The sequence below is a fragment of the Typopeltis vanoorti genome, chromosome 9 (assembly GCF_054136105.1).
Source record: "Typopeltis vanoorti isolate ZY-2024b chromosome 9, IOZ_Tvanoo_1.0, whole genome shotgun sequence".
Taxonomy (NCBI): domain Eukaryota; kingdom Metazoa; phylum Arthropoda; class Arachnida; order Uropygi; family Thelyphonidae; genus Typopeltis; species Typopeltis vanoorti.
The window spans coordinates 53,040,721-53,063,271 of NC_143557.1; the positions used below are offsets into that span (position 1 = coordinate 53,040,721).

The 22,551-nt window shown below is 34.5% G+C and overlaps 1 protein-coding gene across 1 annotated transcript; it reads left to right on the top strand.

Annotated features, from left to right (window-relative positions):
- The first annotated feature begins 445 nt into the window (after window positions 1-445).
- LOC150103048 (phospholipase A2 SSD387-like) lies at window positions 446-10,611 on the top strand. Its single transcript, XM_090398146.1, has 4 exons — window positions 446-599; window positions 1,735-1,853; window positions 5,073-5,284; window positions 10,406-10,611. Exons 1-3 carry the CDS (start codon window positions 502-504, stop codon window positions 5,252-5,254), a joined length of 399 nt encoding a protein of 132 aa, XP_090254272.1. The 5' UTR covers window positions 446-501; the 3' UTR covers window positions 5,255-5,284; window positions 10,406-10,611.
- Window positions 10,612-22,551: the final 11,940 nt, after the last annotated feature.

The following is a 22,551-nucleotide window of genomic DNA, read 5'->3' on the forward strand; positions in this document are numbered from 1 at the left end:
AAGATTTTATATTTCACTACAAACTACAAAAATGAAGATGTTTTCTAAACTTTTTATTTTCTTAAATTTGCGAATTTCATTATGAAATTTCGGTAATGCACCCAAAGAGACTGACAACTAGTTTAAATATTCATACTAGACAGTGGAATTAAAAAAAATAAAAAAAAACTAATTCAGATTAGAAGTAGTATTTTTTGATGTACTTTTACACATACGTGCATCAAATTATAGGCCATCACACCTTAATGGATTTTACTGGATTCACCTATCACTCTCTGCAGAACGGTTTTGGGATGCGCTGAATTTTTCACCCTTTCACTTTCGTTTAATCCCAATGATTTAATTTCAAACTGTCTTTCGTCAATAATACAAATAATACTAAATAATACATGATGATAGACTAGTGAATGATAATTTGTTTCCTATTGGACAGATGGTGCTTACCTCAGAGAAAAAGCAAAGACCGAAAGGGAAAAAAGAAACCTATTACAGCTGAAGATAATGATGATTAGAGTGATGCAAAAGTTTTTACCGCTGTATAGTTATGGTAACTATTGTGGATATGGTGGTGACGGAGAACCCGTTGATGCAATAGATAAGTAAGTATAAATGGCTTATATTAGAAGAAAAGGGAATTTTACCCCCCCCCCCACACACACGAGAATCTGGTTAATTGGGACAGCCGATTATTTGGGACGAATCTTAAAGAACAAATCCAATTAGATCATACGTTGAACAATCCTTTGTTCAATGTATGATCTAATCTGGCAATCATCGATCTTACACCGAAAGAAATAACTTCATGCATCTATTTTCCATATTTTGAAAATGAAATTAAAAAGCTCATTAAATTTCTTAAATTCTACTAAAACTTTAGACTACAATGCAGAGAACTGTAGCAATTGTAGCTAAAAACTGGCAAAGAATACCAGTTTTACATTATGCAGCCATTAATTTATATTTTTAACATATCGTTGATGACTGGCATAGTTCCATAAGATTTTCAAGAAGGCTTCAGCAACATAGGTTTATAAATTGGAAACAAAATTGACTTTAATTATAAACGAATTCTATTCTTCTTCCAGTTTCCTCCCCCACCCCCAAAAAACAACAACAGAATATTATAGAAATTAATAAAAATTAGATTACTGGAATTTCTAGAATTAAACTTCTTTTCTGAGAATAAATCAATTCCGATTCAATCAAAAGTATCTGAAAAATTAGAAACCATGTTTCCATGTTTATACCTCAGTAGATGAATAATGTGTAATAAATGTAGTGATATTAATATAAAATTAAATCCAAGAAAATAATTATACTTCTACAGAAATGAAGAAAATTATTTAGTATAAGTCTTAACGATTTTCTCTGGTCTTAGGCATAAAATGTACATAATGTTCTCTAAATGCTCTCATAAAAAAATCTAAATCCTCTTGGAGCCGTCAATTAATAATTAGAATAAAAACTTCATAATTGCTACACAATATCCGAGGAATATTCATATCAATCATCAAGATTTCGGAACACTCTTAAATGAGGATGTTGTAGTACATCATCCCATCCTATATTCGCTTAGTATAATACCTGCCACTTTAGTTTTCAAAATATATTTTTTTTTATTTTAACAGAAATAAATACATGTTGACTTGTAAATAATTAAGTTGAAGGATGCTACACTGTTTCTTCCTAAATATCAATGAAATTCTTCATCTGGCTTTTCTTTCGTTTATCCAGCTGTTGTAAGAACCATGATCGGTGCTATGGTAAGATAATGGGTGCTTGCGGAAGCAGTTCGCTTTCCATTTATTTATGGTGGTACAGCTGGAGACTGGAAGGAAATCAGCTAATATGTGGCAAGTATTTTATATATAATGTGGGGTCCATTTGTTTGTGTGTTTGTCTCCTATAAAAAGTTACTTGACTGGACATGATTTTGTATCTGTTTCGTGACTGACTGACTGACTATAAGAAAAATCATAAGCAATGTTTAAACCCAGATTTTTGACTCATAATTTTGATAGTTAATCTAGCAATCCATCATTAGATTAAAAAATGTTCTTTGTGACATTTTATGTGATATTTCGCATGAACTGCTGTATTTTATTCTTTGTCAATTTTTCAGTTGATAAACCAGTGCAACCTGGAAAAATAACGTACCTAACATTTTTCTCATTCACTTTGCTCATCCACGGTGCTAATGTACCTACTGTACATTAGCACCAGAGATGAGCTAAGGCTAAATAATGCGGAAACTCTGATATAAAGACAAATATGGAACTTATTTCAAGTCACTTCAGTCTTTCCTAGAATGGTTATCTCAAACTACCTGCCATTTATATTGTCAATCACCATTAAAAAAAAAAAAAACACTTTCTACTGAAATTGATTAATGGCAAATAATAGTTAAACATCAGTCCTCTCAGGATGCTTTTATATAAATCCGAGGGCAAAAATCAATAAAAAAAATTATTTGAATATGCCAGGATATATTCAAATAAGTATTATGGAAAAATATTGTTCATAACATTAAGGAGAAAGAGAGACTTAAAAATATAAGGCATTTAAACATGGTCCCAACCCATGCCAGGTTCTGTCCAGCTAACGATATCATTGTCTAAACACAATCCAAAACGACTGTACCAATTAGCAACTAAGAAGTTTGTTATGAAAAATAAATAAAGAGTAAATGAAAGAAATGGAAGGGGAGACAGAAAAATGCAAGCAATCATGCTTAGTTTTCTAACAACAACTTTATAAGACTTCAGTGATCATTCCCTGATTGGATAAGCCAATTGTATACTTCATTCACTGCCAAGATCAAGAAAATGTCAAACGATGAACGTATATATTAAAAGATTAACGCTCGCTTCTGTTTAACACTTCTTGCCATCGTAATCCCGGAATAAAAAGCATACACAGAATTAAGAAATTCTAGTTGGCTTTCATTCAATCAGTAATTATTATATCGCATTATAATAATTATAATCTTTTATGTAATAATTCTGTATGGAATACAAAAGATGTTCATTAGACAGAAAAGACTGATTCTTTTTTTTCTCTTTTTTTCTGTGTGCTGAGAAGTAATACAACTGATTACAGAGAAATGGGTAACTTTAACAATATCGCATGCCCTAAACAGGCTAAATGGGATATTTGATATCCCTCAGAGTCAAAATGAGTATCTTACTGCGAAAAGTACACCATTCCAGAATGAAGCGTTTGAAATTAACTGGCAGTCGGAAAAGGGATGTGTGTGGGGGGGGGGGGGAATTGAACACCTCTTCTCCTATTATATCACGAAATGATTTAGAAAGATTCCCTATGAAATATAGGGAATATTTCATAAAAACAAAAACGTGAAGATCATCTACAAGTGAATTAACAAAAATATGGCTGCTGATGATGCACAATATTCTCCATCCGTTATAACAGCATTTTCAACTTCTTACAGTTAATTAAGATTTTTTTTTTTTTTGTATGTGAATCTCACCCATAAAAGACTTGCAAGTCTTATGGGTGAGATTCATTATAAATTTATAATGTCTATTATAAATTACATCAGTACTATAAGTGGGTAAGGGTTATATAATCCAGAAATCAAACATGAAACTTTAAGCCGCTTCAGTCCTCCAATAGCAATAGTAGTTTCACAATGAAAATTGTCTATCATCTAAGAATATTCGTAGATATTTACCCTACAGGATAGCGAGCGGATACACAAGTCACTCGGCTAACCATGTCATTAACTCATTTGCGCCTGGAAAGGGATAAAGTTATGTAATTTCAGTTGCGGTATTATTACTGTTCTCATAGCTCTGATTCAGAATTAGGTTCACGCTCTGGTAAGGTTCGAGGTATTCTTTTCGAGTTGCACCCACTGCTTGTTATGCCTCATTTACTGACTGACAACTCATTGAGTAGCGTCGCTTCTGAACAACGTGATTTTTTTTTTTTTTTTTTTTTTTTTTTAGCAAACCACAAAAAAAAAAAGAAGTCATAAACATGAATAACATTGCCTCTGATAACATTCCACATTCAAGAGTACCGATAATTTAACTATTATAACCCGGTATGTGTGTGTGTGTGTATATATATATATATATATATATATATATATATACACACCATTTTGTACCATTCGTTGTTCGTTTAAACTCTTATCTCATATTTTTTGACATCTTTTAGGCGCCTTTTCTTCTGCGGCGCCTGTGTATATTGCACACTTCGCACACGCCACCAGCCGGGCCTGTATATATTTAATATCACGCATAATTTTAAGTCAGCTAGCAACACAATTACAATGTTGTTTCCTGCATATAGTTATTTTTGAAGTGAAAAACGGAATAGATAATGTGTTCCAAATTTTCAAGTAACGGTAACAATACTGTTAACGATAACAGTAGTAAAAATAATACGGCTTTGTGAGCTATGAATTCTATTATATTACGACACATGCAGAATTTAATAATCAGAAGGATATCTCGATATCTAGATCAAGTGTCATTTCGTAGAGTTAATATAAGGTTTAATTAATACTAAAATTCAGGGCTTTAAGCCATTGCTGAATTTAAATGCTTTGAAACAGTCTAATATCCATTTAATCATGAAACAAGTCATGATTAAATGGATATTAGAGAAATTATCACCTTAAATCGCAGAAACACAATTTATAGACAGAAAATACTATTGTCGTTGATGGTGGGCGGCGGATGGTGTTGTGTGCTGATGGCAGTAGTGTCGTTATGTGCAGCTGGAGAAATAAGTACTGTAGTGAAGATGTCGAGACGTGTGGAGTAGAGCCCTCCTTCCCGCAATGAGGCCTTGGGCACCTTGTCACGTAATAATAATAATCATCATACTGCGTATTCAAAATTTAATTTTAGTAATTAAAATTAATTTTAATAATAATAATCACAAATATTATCTTTGATATTGAAATATATTCTATTACTTTCACCCCACTCCTTCTCAAGAAGTCAAGTTTGTTAATAGCATAAGAATGAATACGTTTGTTTTGTACAACTACCACCTCGATTTGTGATACTTTAATTTTTGCATTCTAATTTATTCAGAAAAAAAGGAAGCTGATGACTACTGTGGAGTGTTACTCTGTGACTGCGATCGCACACTGGCGAAATGCATATTAGATAACCAGTCCGTTTACCAAGAATCCCATTTTCACAAAGATGTCTTTCAACGACTTTTAAAGCGGTTCAAGATGGGACAAGCCATGGAACAAATTCGTACCAAATGAGTTTAAAACTGGGAGTGAAAAAGAAAGGAAGTAAGTTCAACCTATAGTATAATAGAGAATCTGGCCAATTTGTTTTCTTTCACACTAATGTCTGCACAGTTCACAAGCATGTTCACTGTGTTTGTATTCACATATAAAACTTCCTGCATAAAACTCATAACTTTCCCAAAAGTTTGGAATTCTAACATTTCTAGATGTTAGTTATGTGTAACCTTAGACAAAGAAAAATACAAACTTAAAAATTTTTCACGTTCAAAAAACATTATATACTAGTACTGCGCCTATTAAACGAAAAGGAAAGTTTATTTCAACTATCCAACCACGTCGCGAAACCTAGCTGGAACGTGGATGAGTCTTCAGGTAGACATAACAGGCAGTGGACTGATGATTTTATTCACTCACACTGGAGATTGTCATGCTTGTTCTCTAGTGGAGAGCTTTCGGAATATTTAGCCCACCCATGGTATTACGATATAGGTTCACAATCCCAACCTTTCTTAGGCGAGACTATAAAAAACAGTAACGAATACATATTTAGGGAGTTGTTTTACTTTTGCAAAGAGAAAAGGTTTTAAACTGAAAATCATATAAATAAGATGTTAAGGCTAGAGAAGGCAAACGAAATCACCCAAAGTACATTTCAAATACGAGGAAGTCGAGTGGAAAAATCCTTTACTCTTTTCAATATATATGTGTGTGTGTCATGATGTCAACTCGCGAATCAGCAAGGACATACTTAATAAGTCATTCTTAATAAGCGAGGAAATGATTGTTGGGCTAGTGTTTTAGGAGAGTATTTTTATGACAAAAAAGTCCAGGTTTTATGTGCTGCATCAGGGTGACTGATGCAGTATCCAAGAGACTTCATGATGCCATGGCAAGCCAAAAGTAACCTAATCTAACATTTAATGCAGATTCTGTAAATTTTTATAGAAAAATATACCGATCGCAAAGCCCAAATAGGTACGAACATCTTCAAAGATTTACACGATATGAGGATAATTTAGTTAATAAAATATGGTGCTTGTATTTTCCTTTTTATTCTGCAATGCGTAATTATTTATTTTCTAGTTTAATCCATGTGTCCCAAGTAAACCACAAGAGGATGTGCGTTATAGTTCAACATTTAGGACTAAAATGCCATACCGGGAGAATAATTAAATCTTTCATTTGAAATCTTGCTATCTTATTAAGAATATGCAAAAGTGTCAAGTAAACGAAAGTGGATACAGCGATTATGGAGTGCTCTTAAGACCTTCAGTGTAAGTTGCCTTGGTATTGTACTACTGAAGACATTTCGACTTACCAAAGTAACTCGTGCCAAAGTAAAAGCTCTGCGTTCGTAAATCTCCATGCCATACCGATACCATACAAGACATTTTTGCGTTCAAGAGTAAGTTAGTGTGTAAACTGAACATTGTTATGTCCCTATCTTATGATTTTGTTTGTCTTACAAACTGCCTTCGTCTATATTCTCCTAACTTCTACTTTCAAGACATCACCAAAATTTCTACCAATATCTGAGCTATTGTTCCCCGTAGTATCCCTAGTATTTGTATTTTAACTGCGCCCTTTGGGATATTTAGTTTAAGATATTTTATACATAAACAGAGAAAAGGAACTCAAATATCTGAAAGTGTAACTATTGCAGTCGTGACACTATTCCTTGTTACTCAACATTAATTCCTTAAACTTCCCGTTTCTTAACATTAATTTCCCGCGTGGTTAGGCTCGAATGTTTCTAAGCAGTGCATTGGATTAGCAATATCAGACAACTTTTTTATCATTAAATAAAAGGTTTATTATTTCTCTAAACATGGTACATATCAAAATACTCAACTAAATTACTTACATACTAAAATTAGCTTAATACAAGTAGTTGGGCTGTGATTCGACAAAAGTTACTACCATCATTCCGCCACAAAATTTCATACAAAACATGAATTCACTTAACATGGAAAAATTAGATCACCACACATTATTAGATTATTCAACTTCAAGTACACTAACAAAATCATTAACTACTCTAGCACATACTTATGACAAATTCCGATTCTCTACACATCACACTAGGCATTCAAATTCCTCAGGCTACTTGATTACTCAATTTACACTAATCAAACTCAACATTAACAAAACCATTTACTTCATTAACACACAACTATGTCATTAACTTTCCTTTTACAATGTAGTAGGCACTCAAGATTCTTAGGATAATTAATTATTCACAAATTATCAACACTAGCTAGCTTACTTTTAACACTCTCTATCAAATCCTAAAGTCCTATTATAATTTCTCCCTAATCACTTTAACAGTTCCGTATTATGACAATGGTACTTATCACAAACAACTTCTAGTTAACATAAGACAAAATTCACAATACCTTTCTTTAGCTTCACTTACGGGCCTTTACCTTCTACTGAACGAACTTGTTTGCATAACTTCTTGCAATTCAGGGTTATATAAACATCTGCGCCATCGGCTGTACCATCCGAAACGAGGACATCGATATTTTCACAACTTCCTATGACTCTATGGTATATTTCGCTTTCTACATAGGAATACGGGAATAGCTTTCCCGCTCACCTTCGATTCCTTGTTGTGGCATGAGGATATAAGCCATATCTCTCCACTCAGGAACACCGTGAAATCCACTAGAAAACCAAACTCAAACCACCGCGACTATCCAAACGTTTCTTCTCTTCTGGCAAAAGGCAAAAAGGCCTCAAGCCTCCTTGACTATCTAAACGTCTTCCCCAAAACCCAAAAGAGCCTACTCTTCGAAAAGCCACGAGGGGGGGTTTACCAACCCTTTTATAGCTGCCTCCCTAACGGCGCCCTTTCTTACTTCTTTTTCCCACCTCCTACTTGTCTTCCGTCTGTCTACCAATTGGGTAGCATTTGGCCGCCATACGTCATTTTGATCGGCAACTCGTAACGAAGTTTCTATCCGGGTATAGGCCCTAAGCGATATTCCGTTATTTCTCTTGTTAGCCTCTATCTTAACCCCCTTTTAAACCTTTTCTCAGAATTCTACTTAATGCTTAATCTGTAGCCTCTTACATAGCGTATTTCATGACTCATTCTTTTATACTTATGCACTTAACTCTTTCATTCTTAATCGCATTACTATATTAATTAGCTACTTATTTAATACAAATTCCTTGTTTAGTCATAATACATCTTAATACATTCTTTTCTTTTGTTATCTTAACTAAACAATAGACCTTTACATTTTACTCAATTTATACTGGATGCAAGAATATTTTATTAATTAAATTATCCTTTTTATGCAGGGGTTTTTATTTAGGTTATTTATTTTTCACGCTACACCATGATAACTGAGAATACTATATTCTCAAGATATCAGGTGTAACAACATCGTAGGACCTCAAATGTAATACATTATTCTTAAGCATAACTTTAATTGCCCACTAAGATAGATGTTTACTACATATCATTTAAGTTTCTTCTATTATATATGTTTTCAGATCGAGTGAATTTATGACGTATAAACACCTTCAAAGATAGATTTATCTTTGAAGAAGTTTATTATTTTGAATTTTTCAAAATAATAAACATCTTCAAATTGTTCTTATAGCAACAACTTATTTATTATAATTTTCTCGTGAAATGATGTTAGAGCAGAATATGCATTAGAAATTTTGTTAAACGTAACTCATATGTTAGCAATGTGATGACTAAATGATTAATTTTCTGTTAATTAGCAGTAATTTGTTCAATAATGTCTACGTAAGCGTTCTGTTTCAGCATGACATCTGGATGTGTACTGCTGAAGACGGGCAGAAAAATGCGAGTGTTTCAGAAAATAAAGTAACAAGAACTTATTCTCGTTACCTTAATTTGAAGGACTTTATTCTGACATATGCATAACACGCAGTTCGAAGTGATGTACCAACCAAGTGTTCCTTCAGTGGTCCAAAGAGATGAAAATTACTGGCCGAATAAAGAGCATTACCGCTGTTGCCACTTCTACGTATAGCAGCATTAACACATGACATGACTCCATTCTGCAAGCTAGACCATTTGTGGTGGAAATACAGCTGTAACTGATAAACGTGTTACAGTAGTAGCATAAACAATGTCACTTCAGTTAATGCTGCCCAGATCTTCTAGTGTTGAGGACGTTTTGATTTTTTTTTTTTTTTTTTGCTGCTCCTCCTTAACATGGATGAGCAGAAAGTCTTCTCTGCACCCCTCTGTACAATATGAGCATGTTTCCAGTCGTTCTACCTTGCGACTGATGGAGCAGCTATGATGCTCAGGTGATGCTCAGGAGCAGCTATGATGCTCAGGTGAAGGGGCGGGAAAAATCCAGCTGATTTTTCCCGCCCCTTCCATAAGTTTTCTATATGTTTACAGGTGTGTAAACATATGCTATTTTATTTTTGGAAATTCTCTGACATTTTAAGTAAAGTATACAGTGCTACTCGTCTCTGCCGAAATTACGTCGGCACCATACTGTCATAGATATTACTAGTCGAAGTAAGTGTTCTCGGTGGCTGGTAGTCCGATGAGAAATTAAATTTGTTTCTTCTTACTGCTGAATATATAGAAGTTGTCATCTGGTAAAAGGCACAGTACTTAGTAAATCAAAAAACAAATTTAATTTCATGGCCCTCTCATAATGCCCTTTCGTTCATTCGATCAGGCGTAGCGTGCAACTCAATCTGTGTGGATACTACGTTTGAACTGTCGAATGTGTAGTTTCTGCTCGAATGATTTGAATAATTCATTTATCGACATTTGTGTCTGAATATATTTTGCTATGATATGTGCTTCTTGTAACTACCAATTACTGGTTATTACGCCTTGCGTTGCTGTCTCTCAGAGCTCATTTCTATTAAATGTCTAGTGATAGAGAATATTGTATTTGATGATATGCTTGTGTTTGAAGTTCGAATTTTTTGCAGACAAAAATTATACAGACGCTGTTTCGGATGATAAATATATTTATAGTTGCTCTTTTATAAATGTGGGAAACAAATAAACATTTCCCGGATAGTGTTCGGATGTTAATTTTTGTACACATTTAAAGCTTATTTGATTGAAGTGTACACGCTTGCACATTTATAAAATTTAAGAAAGAATATTTTTTGGTTAATTTATTATTATTTGACACCTCCAAGGAGTCCAAAGACTCATCGAGGGAGAGTGTGCCAACAGCATCGAACGATTGGTCCCTTCTTAACTTAACTGAGCCATTAGTAGCAGAGGCTCCACCAATGACCAACTTTTGCCGGCGAGAAAAAAAAATATTTAAGCATAGAAAGGGAATCTCGATGTAATTGAAGATTTCAACTGTAAAATGTTCTCATGTATCCCTGGCTTAATTTCTCATAATTCTTTGGCTTACTACTAAAACAATGTATCAATGACTGTATTGTTTGTAGATAATATATACTGTGTTAATGAAAATAAAACATAATACGTTTATTTCCGAAAATTAAGAGTCCAAGTTATTTAACAGCTTTAAAGATAATTAATTACTAAAACTATTTACAGCTATTAATGGCAATCTTAAGTATCTAGGCTCTGTGAGAAAAAAAAAAAAAAAGAATTTTGATACTCAAGATACTTCAAAAAGTGTGTGTGTGAGTGAGAGAGAGAGAAGAAATCTTGGACATTTAGTAAAATATTTATAGATTAGTTTTATCACTGTAAGTTTATAAAGGTTCTTATATATCGAATAAGAAACGTCCGATTTAAATTTTCAGTTATTTTTGAAATCTCTCTATCTGGAAATTGGTACTATCGTTCTTATTTGAGCAAACACACTCTTTCGCAAAAATAAGTTATACGTGATCTAGAATGAAGTTGGCGTCATCAGAATTCATGAAAATAAGTATTGGAGATTTCGATGTCTCGAGAGAGAATTTAAACCATGACCAAAATAATTCTTCACAACGACTCACTGGAAGCTGCAGATAAACGCTTGTAATGCTAACTTGTACAGTAGTTATTACTATAAATTAGCGACTTGACCAATTCCATTTCACCTACTATTCAAGAAGGTGCGATAATTACCTTGACACCGTTCTCTAAATCGATTTCATTTCCATAACATTTCGTTAAAGAGGTACATTTCTTCAAGTACTCAGATTGCATTAAAAATAAGCTATCTGGCCACTATTAAGATATCTTTCCATGTAAACTACAATGTCTGAATAACTATATAGATGTACACAATCACCAAATGAGTGTGTTAAAAATCGGTTTGCCAGAGAAAACATTATGTCAATTTAGGGGAACACATAAGAAGAGAAGAGAAATAAGAAGGTAATTTCATTGATTTGCTAAGATAAAGACAGATTTGTTCATCTCGAAGTTACTGTTGTACTAAGAGCAGTTATTCTATTGGTAAACATCTTCGGAAAGAAAAACGTGCTCACCGACCGTACTAATGTACGACTGGTTTATAACCTTTCAAGGATTGTATTCTCCCTCACAAACACACACTTCGAGAGTTTCTCCCATCTTGAGTACGTTTTTCCTGCTCATAATTATATAACTGAAATAGGTCAGTATTATTTAACTGACCTGTTCAAATAGAAATCATTTTTTTATAAAACATGCGGAAAGTAACGCATTTTTGGAAACCTGTAAGAGGACAAATATAAATGTAAAAAAAAAAAAAAAAAAGATGCATTTTTTCCATGCACGTTTTGTTCTCTTACCATCTTCAAAAATGTAACTTCTGCGTGGTTTCTTAAAAACAGATTTTTTTTTTTAAAAATTGATAATATTACTGTGTTATACAAAATTTTGTATATGTATGTATATACAAGGATTTTTAACAAACTCCTTATATATATATATATATATATATATATAAAGAATTTTGAGCAAATATTTTAAGCACACTCGAAACAGGCAGAACACATGTAAAGTATGATAAAAAGATGTGATTGAACATAAATGATTCGTATTAACGATTGTTAAACACTACAGATCATGAAGTATAACGATGGAGAAGTAGTGATCAGAAAATCACTACTACAGTTTGCACGGAAAGCAGCAAAGTCATAAACACATATCCTGCAGCCAGAAACAATCCCACTGCTTATTCAAGATGAAAAATGTTGCTCATTCAAATGAAATATACATGTACCTTGAATAAATCTCACACATTATTCTCAAGTCATCTTATCTATAGAAGAGCTCCTTAAATGTACCACAGAATGAATCATTGTTATCAAGATGCATGACATGTTATTTTTAAATTTAGCACATAAATTAATTATTATGCACAATGTCTTTCTTTGTTGGATAACGCGTCCCTCCTAATCATTAGCCTGGTTAAGTTTAATCGATAGTGAAGTTTGTAAATATTCACACGCAAAGTAAATGACTTCAAGACGAATGCACATTCGACTGGAAGACAAGGGCTATTAAAACAGTCTTCTCATAACAAAATTACATATGCATACTAGGTGAACTATTTGGAGGCATGACCAAAGCAACTAAGGCTATGAGGCCAGTGTTTTATCTGTTAATTGCATGTGCTTCGGGATGAAAAATTCTTCCACCTCCATAAGAGACATTATATTTTGATATGTATATTATTATTAAGCAGACCCCCATGGAAACAAGAGACTCATCGGGGAAGGTCCCACTCTGTGCGTGGAAGATCACACGCACAGCTCATCATACCTCGAAACGCATTCACTGTCTCTGCACTCACCTCACTCTCAGGCAATGCATTCCAATCACCTACCACTCTCTATGTAAAAAAAACTCCTCATATACCCTCCTTATACAGCTTCTTGGGATTGCCTCTTGTTCTCCCTCTGTTCCCAGACGTTCTATAAAAAATCTCATCCACATTAATTTTGCAATTGCGCCTTACAAACTTATGTCTCGATCATGCCCCCCCCCCCTCTCCTTCTATCCACTAGGCTCTTCAATTTGCATTCTCTCAATCTGTCCTCATATTCCACATTCCAGAGACCAGAAACCGACTTAGTCAATCGTCTCTGACCCTCTACAACAACTCATCTTTTTAAAAATCGGGTCACCAAATCTGTGTACAATAATCCATATGCGGTCTGATCAAAGCCTTGTGTACAATAGAATCATAATCTCTACTTCTACATGTCAGTGTTCTCTGCATCATTCCCATAATCCGCTGTGGAAATTTTATGAGGATGTCCACGAAAAGACGAATGACCTAGTGGTGCGCATATCCTAATATGGCGCTTCCATACTGCTAAACTACCAGGAAAAATGCATTGCGAGTTCGATTTTAGTCGAAGACTAGAGAAACGTTTTTCGTAAGATTTTTTTTTTAAACAGAGGGTTTCCTGGATCAGTCAATCTCTGGCACAGATAAGCAGAGTTTTCATCCGTTAAGTCGAATTTTAACCATGCATCTCAGGAAAATCAACTGTAAACTATTTCAGGAAATAATAAGAATTACAGTTAGGTTCACGAGATGGCGGCAGATTCCTTTCATGTTCTTGTCCGCGTAAAGTCTACAGATGATAAAGTGGAGACAGTTACTTACCGATTTCTAAACGTTGGGGATAAAATAGTTCTGCCTACTCCCTTTGGGAAACCAAAAATGCGTTGGATGGTTGGTTGTTTACAATTTACGGTCGAAGCAACTCAGGCTATGAGGCCCGTGTTACGAGACCGTCTAACTCATCTTCAGTCGAAAAGCTCTTATAAAAGCATTCTTCCCTTCCCAGGATTCGAACCTAGCTCTTTCTCGCCAAACAGCATTCGATACCGACCGAGGTATAGAGGCTCCCGAAGGCGTTGGAGGATTTTACCAGTCTTATAATTTCATTATCACCGCTTATTTCTTTTCAGCTTTCCCATCCACTATAAACAATTAAAAGAAAGGAATAATAAATATCATTCTTACTTCATAAAAGAAAATTCGTATATTCGACTTTTATAAATGCTGTTCATTTGGGGTGACGGTTGTTTATTACTTTTGATTATCATCAGAGTTCCAGAATGAAACCATCTCAGGGAGGGGGGGGGGGAATTCCAGTACCATGCAATAAATGCACGATTATCTTTCAAGCAATGCAAATACCACAGAAACCTCCTTTTAAAAAAAGTTTTGAGTTTCGAGGCAGATATTGTTTACTAACTAGACTATTAAACAACTGGGAATACTCATTATATTTCTTTTAATAGTTGTTGATGACAGAATGAAACCTTCTTAGGTAATTTTCTACATATTCATATAAATCATGTATAGGCATAAAAGGAGTGGTACGGGAAACACCTTTCAGTGCTACAAATTTTACGTCAAGTGACGTACATCGTCAGATGGAACAGCAGTTATGCCTAAGTTAAGCATAATATAAAATGTGTTTTCAGAATACCAATCCCTGTATAATTAGTTTTTCTTAGTGCTTGTAGTCATGGCTAGAATACTTCTAGCGGTTATTTTACTCACATGGATTCACCAAATTGGTAAGTCACACTAATTTCAGTCTTTGTTAGTTTAGCGAATAATAGAGTAACGTGATAAGAACGATTATTGTCGTACGAACACCTGTAAGCATAAACGTGCCATCTGTGTATATAAACATCATACGACAGTCACCCCAGTTAACATACGCGCATGCAATATATATATATATATATATATATATATATATATATATATAAAACATAATTATAAGCTCTTCATAAGCCATTACAGATACCGTATACACAAATTATTATAAACGCATTATTAGTTACTTAGAATAAAAACTGTTTCTCTCATAATACTAAGTACAACGAGAAACATTTTCACCTAGGGTAAGCATAGGCCAAGTCTTCTTCCGGAGATCTAGTCTACATATTTCTCGGCTGTCAGTAGGAGATATTTGCTATAGATTTCGACCTTATATACAATGAGAATCTGGAATCGGTACTGCCCTTCTTACTTACTACCTTCTTTTTACTTTCTTACAACGAGATTTTGTTCGAGCCAAAGTTGATTGTCTCGAAAAATGCGAAACATACCTTTTGAATGATACGTAAAACTTTATATTGATTATATTGAATTATATTGATCTTAAATGTATTGTCTTATCGCTACTTGAGGAAATTGCTTATCCTGCTTACAATATTTACATCAACAGTACATACCTGTACGTTGCGGTATTAATTTTTTACGTAGGTCCACAAGGTCCGAAAATTAATATAATTATTAATTTATAAACGCCCCTCAGAACTTAAGCAATCACTTTTCCTGAAATTTCATCCGTATATTACTTGCTGTTTGTTGTTCTTATTTAGAATTAGGACCGAAGCTACTAAGACACTGTATTGTCAATTAACTGGGCGCGTTCCTACGTACCTATTCTTGGATGAAATATCCTGCGATTTCTGTTGCAGCTGATAATTCTTGTTATGCTATATACCCGGTCCTTTGTAAAAGTAATCAACATTAAACCAGATTTAAGAATTTCACAGGTAAAAACTGCTTTATAACTAGGAACGAATACGAGAACAGGAAATATTTAATATAATAATTCATCAGTTTAGGAGCATTAAATTCTACATGTACTCGAGCACAATCAAATGAATTACGTTTCAGAAGAAAGCAATAATGAAAATGAAGTTTCAAACAATTATCTTGTTGGTCTAGAATGTTTCGTTTCTTATCGCAATGATACAAAATGCCATATGCCAGCTATCAACCAATAGGTCAAAATTACTATTATGAAGAAAATCTGAAAACACTAAGTTGACAAATATTGCCAAATACTTATAGGTCAGTAGATGAAAATACCTTACTTCGAAAGGCTGGTATCTTCGGAATAACCACGTAATGCCTAAGAAACTGAGGGAGAAGGAGAATAGTTGGTCTATAGAGGAACTAATCTCCTCCTTATCTCGAAATTTTGTGCATAAAATGATCATCCTTCAAGGACAAAAATGAATACACGGTCGAAGAAATGTACATCACTTTTATTTTCTAGAGTCTTATCATTATTAACAATATCTCAAAGCAATATTATTATGAAACTTATTAAGCTATCACAAACTTTTAACTGATATAAAATAAGAGGAGCATATTTAGGCGCATAACGTAGGTGCATTTCAGCAAAGGCAGGTCTCTCGTAACAGTCAATTAAAAAACAGGTTATCAAAGCTTGTGTAGAGAGATGCTTTCTTCATCGGTGAACATTTAGCTTTAACCAAAGCTTTAAAGAGAATGGCCTTACAGGCATCAAGCAACTATCAAAACAGCCAACTATCTTACTTATTACAGTAATGAGTTCCATGATCAATCAGATTGTCTGGCCATTCCACCGTGCCTTCTATGAAGGATCCCGTCAGCTACAAAGGGCTATTTACATATCTTATATACATTTCGGTTTATATATAAGAAAAGTCCTTACCAAATAGGATCTATATCACGACAACTTCATATCTGCTCCAACCAACAGTCTAATTATATTAATAATATAACTACATCTTTCTACCAACTAAGACTCGAGGTGTTTTCTGACTAAATTAATTTTCATTTAAAAGTGTGGTAAGAGCATTATTGTCATTCATCAAACATTAGTAGTTCTAATTAGATGAATGTATCATGCATTTTATATTTCACTGCTAATATTTTTTTAAATGTAATAACGCAATTATCTTAATGTCATTATTTAGATCTGATTACAGACTACGATGAAGCGATGTTAGAGTTGTTTAACCTAGATTACTGAATAGTTTAAAATTATACATAAGTTTTAGGAATCGAACTATTATTTCGTCTAAATGAAGAATTCTAGGGCAATTTAAGTATTAGCACTTGGAATTTTCGCAGTCACTTTTTTTTCACACTAGGATGGCAGGTAAGGAATAATAACACATTCACTTTACAAATTTCCAAGTACAATATCTCCTAAGTTTCTCTGAATGTTACAGATCGTTTAAGATTAAAGGAATGAGTGTAATAACCATATTAGATAAATATGATATGAATTTTATGTATAATAAAGAAATAACACAGATAAAAACCATACGTATTCTTAAATAAATTGATAACTATGGAATGTAGCGATTCTATCTCATTTTAGGCACGCTTTGTAAAATGCCTAGAAACACGCAGATTTCTTTTATTTTGTTCATCTCAAGCCATACTGCTTGCCAGAATGAATTTTAATGAAATTTGATTTTCGAAATCGTTGCTAATCCGTCCAACTCACTGGATTTAGTTTACATCAAGTTACAGTCACCAAACTATTTAGCGACCTGAAATACTTAATGACGAACTGTCATTAAGTTTTACAGGTCGCTGAATAACTTAACGACAGTTCGTCTCCGCCATGAATTAAGCCCGTCGTAAAAGAAAATCGAATAAAGAACTGCTAGCTTGTTTGTCGAGAAGATAGTATTCAAGTTTCCACCAATCCAACAGGCAGTGTTCGAACCTCACTGCAGACATGGATATTTTCAATGTCCTGTAGGTCGTAAATGAATTACATTCACTGATGTTAAACTACCACTTTGCTAATCAGAAGCCCGAACAAGTTTGAAAAATTGCCATTTAGTTTCCAGAGCAGCGTTTATGGATTACTTAGCTCTTGGCGTACCCACAGTACTCATCTGCTATATAATTATAATCTTTCTTGGTGGTAATATAAAATAAAAACCACACTAAGTAATGCTGAGTAAGCTGAACCAAAAGTAGACACTTCACTCAAAGATAATTCAAGAACGTGAAAAGAAACCAGAAATCCTTGAGACCACTTAAGCTATATGATAAATTTTTGGAATGCATTATATTCTAGCAACTGAGAGGGAAGGAAAACAAATAATTACTGGCATAATTTAATCACAAAATTTCAGCAAAATGCTGATTTATAACACGTCGGCAATATTTTTTTTGTCTCTGAGTTCAACTTATACACCCTAAAAGAATACTAGTGCAGCACACAAGTGGAGGAAAAAAAAACAAAAAAAAAACTCTGGCGTATTGTGCTGTTGTCAGCCGGAATACATAATGACTATGCTGCCACCTGGTAAACACTAACAAAACGAAATTATTATAGAACTGCGGATTAGAGACAACTGTAGACAGAGGTTTGTTGTTTGTTCTAGTCAGGAAGGAAAGCAAATTATACTTGACAAATTATATTCTTATTGTATTCAAGCGTGAGCAAAGAAAATTTTGCACGTTAAACATTTAAGAGAAGTTACTTGTATATCCATGTGGTTGACTTCACAACAATTTACTCCAGTATCACATATTGCTGCAATATACATAGTACTGTATTATAATATATGTATACAACCATAATTACAATGCTATGCTCTGCGTTATGTATAATAATGCTGTACGTTTAGTTAAAGGATGTTAATGACACTGTGAGTACGCAGAAGAATGAAGCGAACGTGTTAACTATATTGGCTGGCACAAATGATTTGTCAGGTGTGAAATATGCAATGAGAGAAGATATGATAGTTGAAGCAAAAACGAAAGGAAAGTAAAGATTGTGAGTCTGCTGCTAAGGTATGATAGGAGAGAACTGAGAAGAAGGGCCATGATTGTCAATAAGAAGATTGTGCAGGAGGAATGGTGTATGCAGTTTACTGATATATAGAGTTAGATGTCTGGAGAAAGTGTTCTTTAGTGAGAGTGTAGTAGTGCAAAGGGAGGAAATCTAGAAATATCAGGAAGGATGAAAGCAAGCTATCATATCCTGTACGCCCCTTGAGGATACATGCCAGGAATTTGATGATGATGAAGAAATCAAGCATGTGTCTGGCCACCCCCTGTGATTAACGAGCATGGGTACAATAATGATTATGCAATGCTGAACAGGATTTCACAGGTCTCCAATTTAAATGGGTTGGTAATGATATTACACAAGGGTAATTATGGGTACAAAGGAATGTTTACACGAATGCAAGAAGTATCAGGAATAAGGATGAGGAGTTTTGGACATTGGTATGCTCGATTTGGCCAAAACTTATTGGCATCAGTGAGACCTTGTTGACTTGAAATGATATAGTTACAGGGATAAAATGTAAAGGGTATTGTATTTTCAGGGAGGATAGGAGACGCAGGACAGGAGGTGGGGCATTGCTGATGATAGCTGCAGAATTACAACCAATAAAATTAGTAATGAAAGAGGATTTTAGGTCTGATGGAGATAGTTCATTTGAGACTGTCTAGTGTTAGATGGTGGCAAATAGTACAAAATATGTTGTTGGGTGCTATTAAAGATCAGGCGGTCCATTGGAAGATGTAGATGCTATTTATCGGAAGAGTAGCACAATGAGTGTAGGCCAATTATTATAGGAGACAATCTATGGGGCCATCGATTGGAGGGTGGGAAGGGGGTGGGCATGGCAAGATGAACGTGGGATTTATACAGTTGCTAAGGGATAATTACACGAAACAACATGTTATAGAGGAGACAAGGGGTTTGTGAGCTTGGATCTGATAACTGCATCAGGAGCTCTGCCTAGAATTGGAGAGAGAGTGACCATGCAGTCTTGTTTTGAAAAGTTGTCAAACATATGAAGTTTAGGATTTTTTTGAACTATCTAGTTCAACTTTAAGGCTGGTAATTATGAGAGACTCAGGAGTTATCTTGGAACAATGCCATCATGGCTTGAGAAGCTACAAGGAAAGAATGTCAGTGGTGCGTGGCAAGTGGTCAGAGATTGATTGAGAGTAGAAGTATCAGACTGCATACCAAAGGTCAGCTGGATAAACCAAGTTGGAATTAAGTGGATGAGTAGGGATATAAAGCAAGTGCTGCAAAAAAAGAAAACATTGTGCAAGAAATATAAAGAAAAAAGTGATCACCATACTCATGAGTGGTACAACGTGCAGGCAATAAGGGTGATAGTATGGTAAGGAAGGCCAAATCAAACTATGAGAGAGAATTAACCAAACAGGCCAAAGTAAAAGTTTTCATGTTCTGTAGCAAGTATGAGGAAAATAGAAAATATGGTAGAATGACTTTAAACAATGCTCATGATAAGAAGGTGACTAAACCAAAAGAAACAATTGAGTTGCTGAGTGATCATGCAAAGGCGCATCATCCAGGTGGTTTACAGTTGCTGATGTTACACAGATGCATATCAACATTGTGGTGATGAACAGGAGGTGTTCAGCATATTAAAAAAATATGAATGTGAACATAGCACAGTGGAACTGGATGGCATATCAGCCCGTGTAATACGTGAATGTGCAAGAGAAATGGCATTGCCTCTGACGAAGTTGTTCAATCTAAGTCTGAGCCCTGGTAGGGTTCCAAGGAAGTGGGGAAAGGAAGTAAGATAGTACCATTGCATAAAGGTTGCTTCAATTGGGCTGTGGTATGCTACAGAGGTAGCATACCACAGCCCAATTAATATATCGGGAGTGATTGTTAAAGTATTAGAAGGTAAAATACAACAATGGATGGATATGGATGCGATACTCTATAGTGAGAAGCATAACTTTGTAAAAGGACAGACATCAGAGGGTAGTATATGGTGGAGTGGTGTCTAGAATGCTAGTGAAGTACCTAAGGGTTTGGTACTAGGGCCACTACTCTTTAATTTGTATATCAATGATATAAGCTAAGATTTAAGAGGGATAAGAAGTCGTTTGCTGATTATGCAAAACTGGGGAGAGCAGTAGTTGATAAAGGTGATGTAAATATCCTGAAGGATGATTTAAATAAATTAGCATTGTGTGAAAATGATAATGACACTATCAATTTAATGTTGCAAAATGTAAGGTTATGCACTTCGGGTTGAAAAGGTTGCATATGGTGCATCACATAGATGGCAGGAAATTTATGCGTAATAGTCAAGATGTGCCGAATCAGGGAAATTATTTCTGATTCGGCACATCTTGACTATTGCACACAGATTTGGTCACCTGGGTTTCTTGGGGACCAGGAGATGGTCGAGAGGATATAGAGACGATACGAGTGACCAAGATGATGACAGGTCTGTGGAATACGCCCTACGAGGATAGGTTGAAAACTTATGGGTTACATAAACTTTTAAGATATTAAAGGAGTTTTATAAAATCGATGTAAGTGAACTTTTTCAATATATGACAAATAGTCAGAGAACTAGGAGCCATCCATGGAAGTTATGCAAGAGTGTGGTTAATAGAAGTGTGTGGATCAGGTTTTTTGCGTGAAGAGTGATGAGTGAATGGAATGTCAAATTGGTTGTAAGTTCCTGGCGGTAAGTGGATTCAAGGAGAGGTATAATAGGATTTGTGTGTATGATGGTTGATTTGGGTCTCCAAATCAACCATCATACAGACGATGAGTTTCTGGACTCAATGGAGATGCCGTAAAAATAATAACAATGATAATTATTATTATTATGGGATAGTAGGAAAACATAATGTGAAGTCAAACTTCGTCTTTATTTAAAAAATGTATTTCACATGCTTTTTTTTTTCGCGTAAAATAAGTATGAAAACAAGAAAATTTCTTGTCAAGTATAATTTACATGCAAACCAAGTATTGCTACGGAAGCATATTCGTTGCAATTGTCTTAAACAAGCAAAAGACTGTTTCATTATAGAGAGATAAAACTTACAAATCCCCATTCAGACATACTGCACTTTGAACTTCACAATTGGCACAACAGTTCATTGTTTGTCGGACAAGCTATGCGCTCTGACACAAACAAAAAAGTAGCAATGCGTAAAGAACTAAGAATAGATTGAGTATTAGACAAAAATACAAGAATACGGAATGAAGTGCATCGAGCATATTGAAAGAATGGGCAAATCGAGACTTCCCAAAAAAAGATACCATCTAGTTGGTCGATATAGAAACCACGTAGATGATCAACAAAAAAAGGTGGAATGATTCCGGAACAAGACAAATTTGTCAATCTCTGAAAGGATGATGAATATAGCTTTAATTATCCACGCTATACAGCGTTATGGATGGATTTTATAAAACAATATATATATATATATATATTTTTTTTTTTAAATTGGAGAGATCACTCCGCATTGCAATCCCTCATATCGGTCCTGTCTATAACTGTTTCGGTGAGGCATTTACTGCAAGTGTTTCAGAAAACAGAAATTAAGAACCAAAACATTGCTCCTTCTTTCCATTTTATCAGCATGCCTTTTTCTATCTTTCGTGGTGTCTCCACGCATTGCTTACTGTCGTCAGTTGACCAGTGTGAAATAAATAATATTACGGAACAGCGACAATTCTTCCACTTATAACCTACAGGGTGTTCGGGATAAATTTGACAGTTTCGTAAGGAAAAAGAAAATCTTCTTTGTATCTATTAAATTTAATGAATTACAGGCAGAGTTAATTACAATACTATC